Source organism: Gossypium hirsutum, chromosome A08 (genome assembly GCF_007990345.1).
Source record: "Gossypium hirsutum isolate 1008001.06 chromosome A08, Gossypium_hirsutum_v2.1, whole genome shotgun sequence".
Lineage (NCBI taxonomy): Eukaryota > Viridiplantae > Streptophyta > Magnoliopsida > Malvales > Malvaceae > Gossypium > Gossypium hirsutum.
The window spans coordinates 127,364,430-127,374,126 of NC_053431.1; the positions used below are offsets into that span (position 1 = coordinate 127,364,430).

At 36.1% G+C, this 9,697-nt stretch overlaps 1 protein-coding gene across 8 annotated transcripts; it reads left to right on the forward strand.

Annotated features, from left to right (window-relative positions):
• Positions 1-1,318: 1,318 nt before the first annotated feature.
• On the forward strand, positions 1,319-9,043 carry LOC107948689 (protein RRC1). 8 transcript variants are annotated; one of them, XM_016883313.2, is made up of 18 exons: positions 1,319-1,486; positions 1,620-1,731; positions 1,858-1,993; positions 2,164-2,209; positions 3,561-3,621; positions 3,736-3,888; positions 4,112-4,231; positions 4,332-4,497; positions 5,209-5,321; positions 5,526-5,597; positions 5,692-5,913; positions 6,052-6,110; positions 6,212-6,296; positions 6,389-6,526; positions 6,842-7,066; positions 7,216-7,991; positions 8,119-8,285; positions 8,402-9,043. In XM_016883313.2, exons 2-18 carry the CDS (start codon positions 1,657-1,659, stop codon positions 8,701-8,703), a joined length of 2,916 nt encoding a protein of 971 aa, XP_016738802.1. In that variant the 5' UTR covers positions 1,319-1,486; positions 1,620-1,656; the 3' UTR covers positions 8,704-9,043. The 8 variants fall into 8 exon arrangements, with proteins under 8 accessions (XP_016738802.1, XP_016738804.1, XP_016738803.1 ...); XM_016883315.2 differs by having other exon boundaries at positions 1,334-1,486; positions 3,739-3,888; XM_016883314.2 differs by having other exon boundaries at positions 1,345-1,486; positions 1,657-1,731.
• The last annotated feature ends 654 nt before the right edge of the window (positions 9,044-9,697 follow it).

Below are 9,697 nucleotides of genomic sequence, written 5' to 3' on the forward strand. Positions count from 1 at the left end.
AAAACTTTGATTAAAGGAAAATAGTAAACATGTTTTGGACACTCACCCTAATGGCAACATCATAGTACATCTTTGAGTTGATGCCTTCTGATCTTTTATACTAGACTTTCAAATGTTGTGGTTGACAATGTTTTGGTAAAAAGATCAGTCAAATGAGCACTATAATAAATTTGTTGAACTCCTATATAACATTTGACGTAACCACCGTTCGATTAAGCTTTACATATTGCATTATATTGTATAAGATAATTGACATATTTTCTTGCAAAAGTCAATCATATAAATTCTGGATATGTTAGGTCAAAAAACTTAATCAAACACCTCTCGACTTGTCTCATGCATTGCAATTATTTTTTCATGATTTGAAGAGGCAACAACTAATGCCAACTTAATTAAGATCTTGAGAATAAAACAACCTCATTCCAATGGTTTCTCTAAGATATCTATATACATATTTAATTTTATTCTAATGTCTATGTGTTGGAGAAAAATTAAATCTTATTAATAAGTTTACAACGAATGCTAGATCGGGTCCTGTGTTGTTTGCAAGATACATCAATACTCCCATGATATTTAAATATAGTACTTTAGGACAAAGAAGTTGTTCATCATTTTCGCAAAGGTGAATTGAGTCTTTATTTACATCTATTAATCTTACAACTATTTATTTAAATAATTTATTGTATTTTGAAGCTTGGAGGGAGTTTCAAGAATTATAAAATAAGAGAGAATAATAGAAAAAGAAAAAAATGATTCAACTTTCACTTGAATTTAAAAAGTTTATCGATCCAATTTTAAATTTTGAATATTTAAATTTAAGTTTAATCTATATTTTAAACCGTTTTAATTTTAATCTAAGAAAACCTCCTAAATTTCTAACAATGGGATAACTCGAGTTTTCAACCGGTCTAATTATTGTATTGTCATTGCGCATAGTTCAGGCTCCCCTTCTCTGCCAAACCTGTGAACGTAAAAAGCTACTCGGGTTGGGGGGCTTACCAAAACAATACCTATATAATTTTGGAGGACAATATTATTAATATTAAAGGTTAAATTTACCTATAGTCCTTATACTTATCAAAAATTAGAAATTTGATCTATATACTTATATTTTTAAAAATTTAATCTTTGTACTTTTTAAAATTTAAAATTCAAGTCTAACTATTCTTTTTTATTAAATTTATTGTTATAATATTTTGAAATAATAATAAAAAAACTACTCACTTAATAAATAATTATATAATTAAAAAATATTATAATTAAAAAAGGAATTTTAATTCTTGATTTTCGACAAGTAATGTTACTATAGGCACATTTTAACCTAATATTAATGTTTTCAATTTAATGGAAGTAAATAAGTGACTGTACTGAAGAGCTCAATTTCATGTGTTGTTTTGCCTCCTTTTTTGGGTTCATTTGTCTCTGAACTGATCCTAACAATCGATTCTCCGAGGTCCAAATCGCACAAATTCTTCCATTTGGCCAGGTAGGATTTCACGCCTTCTCTCTACCCGTAACCTTGGGAGGTCTAATTTGTTAGGGTTTACTATATGTTAGGGATTGAATCAATTTGGGGGTTTTGTTTGTTTTTTTTAAAATTTTCTATTACCTGGTTAAAGGATAAGGGTCTTGAGTCTTTGATTCAATCATTTGAAGATGAGTTCATTTTCGATCACACGCAAGAAAACGCCTTTCCAGAAGCACAGAGAAGAGGAGGAAGCCAAGAAGAAGGTACTGCGATTTGTTTTAGCTACAAAGTTCACAGCTCTAATTAACTTGGTTTCGTGCCTTTCGATTCAGTTCTGTTTACTTCTTTGAGCTAAAATAATTATTCCCCCCCCCCCGCGAGTTTGTCAGAGGGAGGAGGATGAAACTGCTCGGTTATACGAGGAGTTCGTGGCTTCTTTTCAAGGAGACAATGCACCTGGGTCAAAGGCATTTGTTCGAGGCGGAACAATCAATCCCAATGAGAAATTCAAGCCCGATTCTGCAGGTCAGTCTGATTCAGGAACTCACTCAATATTTGTTTCGGCAGAAATTTTAATATATTTGTTTCGGTTTTTAAGTGTCAGTGATTTTGAGCAAGTAGAATGATTTCCGTATCATATCATGAGAACACATTAATAAAAATATGGGCCTTGTTTATTCATTTGCGGATGGCAGGTGAAAAGTCCAAAGATGGGGTGTCTGTTGCAAAGAAGGGAAGTAGGTAAATAATTGCTTTTGATTAACCATGCTGCAATATTAATGTTCTTTTGGCTTGGTATCATAATTTGACTTAGTGGTATTCTCGCTTCAACCTTATATTTTTAAAAGCTTCTATAATATCATGAAAGATTTTCGTATAGCACCTTGTTGCACTTTGATATCACTAAATTTGAAAAAAAAATAAAATCTGTCAGGTCCTTTTTTTACTTTACAAAGGAAATACATGTTACTTATTATCTTCTGAATTTAAACTCTTATCCCCACCCCATTGTGGAATTACTACCTTTTTTAGTTTATATATAAGTCCTAATCTGCATTTCAAAATGAAACTGTTTGGGAAGTTAATAATATGTTGATTTTTGCCATCTCTGGCATAGTGAAGAAGAATTTTTAAGTGTTTTACTTTCAGTTGACGAAAGGCAATGTACTAATTATAGTTGGCTAGGAAGTTTATTCTGGAATTTTGGCTATTATATCATTTTTAGTTGACATATATTATTTTATCCCTTCATGTCATGCAGTCAGTAACTCTGCTGTTATTCTTATTTATTGCTTGAATAGGTACAATGTATAGAAATTTAGATAAAATTTACAGTCAGAGTAGTCATTCTGGTAGATGGAAAATAAATGGATGTTGTTTCCTTAACTTTAGATTAGGAGGTCTCTCAACTTAATTAAGTTCTATAACAAACTAGTTGGTATTAGTTGCCTGAATGGTTTTCTTTACTCAAGGAATTTATAAGCTGGTTAGATAATCACATTTAATTTTGACTTTTGAACGATTCTAGCATGTCAGTTTGCCTTTCTGTTTCATTTAAGTTTGCAAATTCCATTATAGCATTTTCTTTTGTTAATGACATTTGGGATACTACATCTTTTAGGATTTTGTGGTGATTCCTTTTTGTGCAGTTAAGAGTGCATATTAGCACATATGAAGTTATGATGAATAATTGTTCATTGAAGAAAGATCTTTTTTTCCCTTCTACTTTATGGTGTGATCTAATTCGGATAACCTGAATTTCCATCTGTCCCTTCAAAATAAAAAAATGAAAATACTATCTCTCTGCTACCTAATTCTTTAAAATGCTTTTAATTGGTTTTTATAGGAGGATGTTCCAGCATGCTTGCACACCAACTGCATAAGTTTTGGCTAAAAATGAATTCACTAATGAAATCTAGGAACAGCTTTGTATGCCTTATTGTGACATAAAATGTTTTAATTATGGCTCCCCTAGAAAGTCTCCTTTAAGGTTCATTGATGAGGAAAAGTGATGAATTTTGGTTAAAGAATGGAACTGTGAAAAGAAATCTTTCTGTAAAATGGAAGTTTATCTTTCATTGTATGTATGCAGGTATGTTCCATCTTTCATACCACCTCCTTTGGCGGCCAAGGGAAAGGAATCTGAGAAGAAGGTGAATTCTGTTAGTGAAATTATGGCATATGTTTAAATTTAATTCATTCCCAACTGAGTTTTTCAATGTGTGATATGTACATTTTGTTTTAAACTTTGACAATGCTGTTCCTAGAAGGAGGAGGAGAAGCCAAAGGAAAGAGAGAAGGGGAAGTCTCGGAACATTGATCATTTTATGGAGGAGCTGAAGCATGAACAAGAAATGAGGGAGAGAAGAAATCAGGATCGCGAACATTGGCGCGATGGGCGTCATAGTGACAATTCAGCTGTAAGTGTTTCAGTGGGACTCGAATGTTATTCAATAGTAGTGACTAAATTTATTCATATTTCAACTTTCTTCCCTTTGTTTCTTGCACTTAGATGTATGTTGATGGTTTATCTGTCACTGTCTTTCTCATGTAGCATTCTATTTTGTACGACATGTTATCTGTTTTATTCTTCTTTTGTCATAGAGGTATATGAATCTTATCCCTTGGTTGTTCCTTTCCCAGCCATCCAGTCGCTTTGATGAACTCCCTGATGATTTTGATCCTAGTGGAAAACTGCCTGGATCGTTTGATGATGGTGATCCTCAAACAACAAATCTTTATGTTGGAAATCTCTCACCAAAGGTATGTTGCTGTTGTTTCTTAATTGCTGCTTTTAATCTTCCTTTCCACTTTGTTTCTAGGTAAGTGTTCATTTTTTCTATCTATAAGTTCTTGTTAATAGGTGGATGAAAATTTTCTTCTTCGGACTTTTGGAAGATTTGGGCCTATTGCTAGTGTGAAGATTATGTGGCCTAGGACAGAGGAAGAGCGGCGGCGGCAAAGAAATTGTGGCTTTGTAGCTTTCATGAATAGAGCTGATGGACAAGCTGCAAAAGATGAAATGCAAGGTATTCCTTAGAGCCTTTTCGTAGAAGTTGTGTCATTAATCTTGTGAGAAGTGCATTTTGATGTTCTTGATTCTTGAACTGTCCTTTTTGCTCTAGGTTAGATGCATGATAATAGCAATGTGGTATGACTGGGAAATACATATTGAAAAATGGGGATCTCCAGGGTGGGATGTCTCCTATAGAGGATAAGGTGAGAGGAAATAGTTATGGTGGTTTAGCTACATAGGGTGCACCTGTAATAAGGATGGATCAAATTTACATTTTATATGGTAAAAGGTTCAAGGGAGACCGCAAAAGACATGATTGCAGGTAATAAATAAGGATGTGAAACTGTTAGTTCTTGAAGAGGGGATGGTGGTTGTTAGGAATGATTGGAGGAGGATTTGTGTGCATAATGTAAAATTTTCTTTGTCTTATAGCCAACTCCAGATATATTGGGGATTAAGGCTTGCTGTACCATCTTGAACAAAGTAAAATCTTAAATGAACTTGTTGATGCCATTTTTTTTCCTCTAGTAAAGCCCTATTTGAAGCATTTCCAAATTGTGATATCTAATCTCCAAAGCTCTGTAAATGCTGAAATGTCCCTTGTAGTTACTTCATTTTGTGATGTTATTGGTAATTTATGATTGATTTGAATCTAATTGCTGTGATATATAACTGTTATTTTACTTTAACCGGTATATGACATTAATATATGTTTATTTGGCAGGAGTTGTTGTATATGAATATGAGTTGAAAATCGGGTGGGGTAAATCTGTTGCTCTTCCATCACAAGCATTACCTGCTCCCCCACCTGGACACATGGCCATCAGGAGTATGGAGGTTGGTTAGGTTCTTTTGCAGAATTATTCTAAGCTCAATTGATTAAAGTGCTTATATGTTTTTGTGTAAAAAATGCTGAAGCCACTAATCTCTTTTGAAGCTAGGATCTGATAATATAGCTTTGGTTTGAGCAGATAGTTCACAAAACCCACCATCTAGTGTTTTTCTATGCTGTAATTCTAAAGCTTTTTTTCTGATTGGCAGGGTAGTTCTATAATCTTATCTGGTCCTTCGGGCCCACCTGTGACATCTGTTCCAAATCAGAACTCTGAATTGGTATTTTAACTGAATTACATTCATCTTTCTCTAAGAAAATGGCAATTTGATATCTACCTGAGTTACTTCTTTATTTGATATATCTTCCTGTCAGGTTCTTACTCCAAATGTTCCAGATATAATGGTTACCCCCCCTGATGGTGACCATCTTCGCCATGTCATCGATACAATGGCTCTTTATGTTCTTGATGGAGGATGTGCTTTTGAACAAGCTATTATGGAGAGGGGTCGTGGCAATCCTCTATTCAGCTTTTTGTTTGAGCTTGGCTCAAAGGAACATACTTACTATGTCTGGAGATTATATTCTTTCGCTCAGGTCCATTTTGTTAGCTATCTATCTGAATGCATCTTCTAGTTTTGTCCCTGGCGTTATTTTGCAACTTAATATGCCATACTTGGGATATATGTAAAGAAGGAATAATTATTGAAGAACTGCCATGTTTGTGGAATGCAGGGTGATACACTTCAAAGGTGGCGGACGGAGCCTTTTATCATGATAACTGGTAGTGGAAGGTAATAATGTGCCTACATTTTCCTGTTAATTACGTTCCTTTCACAAGTTGTGTTAGACAGTATTGGCAATGCGTAATTTTTTTGTTCTTTTTCCTCCTTAGATGGGTACCACCTCCTCTGCCAACTACAAGAAGTCCAGAGCATGAAAAGGACTACACTGCCACATATGCTGCAGGAAGAAGCAGGGTATTCCAATGATGAACTTGTTGTGCTCCCCATGTGCGATTGTTTTGTGATTTGAGTGAGTTAATAATCCTTTACTATATTGATTATTACAGCGGCTGGAGCCAGAACGAACACTTACTGATCCTCAAAGGGATGAATTTGAGGATATGCTACGGGCCTTGACTTTAGAGAGGAGTCAGATTAAGGAAGCTATGGGATTTGCTTTGGATAATGCTGATGCTGCTGGGGAGGTATTCCTTGTATCTACAGCATGCCTTACTGCATTTCATGCTCTATAAGTTGTCTCCTATTTTCAAACTCTAATAGTTCCTGGCAGGGTCTCTCTTGAGGGTTTTCATTTTGAATGTTCTTAGTGTTATTTTAAATGTTTTAAAAAAGTAGATTTGTGGACAGAAAAGAAAATTTATAAGGGAAAGGAACAACATTCCAGGTCTAGTATATGCAGAGTCATCTATATCATTAAGTTTCATTCCTCAGTTTGAATCTTTAAACAAAATTATGAAACTTAAAATTCATACGTGTCCACCCCTCATTTTCTTCTGCAGATAGTTGAAGTTTTGACAGAGTCCTTGACACTTAAAGAGACACCAATTCCAACTAAAGTTGCAAGGCTTATGCTCGTCTCTGACATCCTTCATAACAGCAGTGCTCCTGTTAAAAATGCATCTGCATACCGTACCAAATTTGAAGCAACGTTGCCTGATATAATGGAGAGCTTTAATGATTTGTACCGCAGTGTGACGGGAAGGATCACAGCCGAGGCCCTTAAGGTAGGTATAATGTTGACCTTTTATACCGCTTCCAGTGTGCTTTATGTTATGTTTGTTCTGCTGGGACCTGAAAAATGAACTGGCTTGTGGCCATGCGCATGTATTTATATCTGGTTCTTGGGTTTTTGATCTTTTCTTGTTTTCTTCAGGAAAGGGTTCTGAAAGTGTTGCAAGTATGGTCAGACTGGTTTCTTTTTTCAGATGCATATGTGAATGGACTGCGATCTACTTTTCTTCGATCAGGAAACTCTGGTGTGGCCCCTTTTCATTCTATATGTGGTAATGCTCCAGCAATTGAAAATAAGATTAGTTCAGAAGATGCAGTTAATGGGATTAAGGCCAATCAAGATGCTGCTTTGGCAATGGGCAAAGGTGCAGCTATGAAGGAGCTAATGGATCTCCCACTTGCTGAGCTGGAAAGACGTTGTAGACATAATGGATTGTCTCTTGTTGGTGGTAGAGAAATAATGGTTGCTCGACTTTTAAGTTTGGAAGATGCAGAAAAGCAGAGGAATTATGAACTAGATGATGAGCTGAAGTTTCGATCTAGTTCTAGTAGGTATCTTAGTGGTCAGAGAGGTGCAAATGCTGAGCCAGAGTCTGTGGGATTGTCTGAATGGACCTGTTTTGGAGAGGATGAGATCCATTCAGAACACAAAGTTTCTGTACCTTTGGCTGAAACCTTTCCAGTCCCACAGCCTGAACTAAAAATATTCACGAAGAAAGATAAAACGGATCCTGTTTTGCCAGCCTCTAAATGGGCTAGAGAGGATGATGACAGTGATGATGAAGAAAAGAGAAGCACTCGGTTGTCTTCTGGAAGTGAGACTGCTGGTGATGGCCCTAGTAAGGCTGATGAATTGGAGTTTGGAACTCATATGAATACTTCAGCTCCATCTGAAAGTGCAATCAATGAAGAGCAGAGGTATGATGAATTTACATTTCTTGAGGCACACAAAACAAAAACCAAAATGTTCTTATCAACTGTGCAGTAGAATTTGCTCATGCAGTTATTAATTTATTAATGTTTCACTATGCTCACAATACCACAGGAAAAAGTTGAGACGTTTGGAGGTTGCTTTGATAGAATATCGAGAATCCCTTGAGGAGCGGGGAACTAAAAATGCCGAGGATATTGAGAGAAGGGTTGCTGTTCACCGAAAACGGATAGAATCTGAATATGGTTTAACAGATTCTGGTGAAGATACTTCAGGAAGAAGTAAGTTTTGCCATTTGACCAATTGTTGATACTTTGAAAGGCTTGTAATAAGTTAATGTACTTTCTTGAGTTGAAGGCATACCCTAACATTAGTTTATACATTATTGAAATTGCAGAGAGGAGAGATAGGCGGGATGATGCACGTGACTCTGCAAGCAAGCGGCATCGCAGTGAAAGCCGAAGTGAGAGCCCTCCGTGGAAATCATCAAACAGAGACAGGGATAGAGAAAATGGTTCAGAAAAGGAACAAGAAATGCTCAGGGATAGAGATAGGGATAGAAGTAGAGGTCAAGAACTGGAAAGTGAAAGGGGGAGAGAAAGGGAGCGAGACTATCGTGAAAAGAGTGGAAGCAGGGAAAGGGATGATCATGACAGGGATAGAGGCAGAGAGAGGGATAGGAGAAGGCGAATGAATTGAGATGTGTGGTGTTAGTTGTTTACGGTAATGGTTGGTCTATTGGTGACTTATGATCTGGGTAGGATGGATTTGAGACCAGTAGTAGATAACATGGTTTATGTTGGAGGCTGCACTGCACTGCACTCCCTATCGGAAAACTTGGTTTCAAACAATGCTAAGACGCACAAGTTCCATCTGTGACTGTTGACGGACAACAAACCCCATGAGGAAGTCTGGTTCTCGTTGAACCATATTGTAGTATTTTTGTTTTTGTTTTTCCTTTGGGAAAAGATTCCTTCACTTTGATGTATTTGATTATTTGAGAATGCATTTTGCAAAAGCAAAGTTAATTTATTGGCTATATTTTCGTCTTTATTCTCTCAAGTGAAGTTAGTAACCCGTTGTCTTTTCTCCTTCTTTGAATTGTGATTGATCCTTTCATTGTTGAGATCAGTTTAAAATTATTATTATCGGATCGAAACATATAAATAATATTGAGGGGTTCCCCCAATGATTGAGGACAATCTTCTACAATGTACACGCATTGCAAGGCTGGATGAGCGCTTGGAGGATGGAGTGGCACAAGGGAGTTCTAGTTTCAACGGGTAAGTTGGTAACGGGTTTTGGGAGTGTATCTGTTGACTTTTTATGGACCATGAGAGAACTTTTCTAGTATTAGAAACAAACAAAAGAGTTTTATGATATGATATATTTATAAAATTTTGGTATCTGTAGGTTAGCTGATTTAGTCACCAAAATGGAGGAATGCATGGGTGGTTGCGACTGCATTATTGCAAAAAGTAATTTTGTAATGGCAGTCATGTTCTGCAGATGTATGCAATGGTGTAATACATTTGAATGACTTCCTCCAATAGGCGAGACCAGGGAGTATTGCTGCCTGAGGCTTTGAAATACAAGGTATTCTTCTCCTATTCGACTGCTTTGGCTTTCAAAATCCAACAAACTCAGGCCAATGTCATAATCCTTTTACTGCCATCGAAGTCTGTATTTCAAC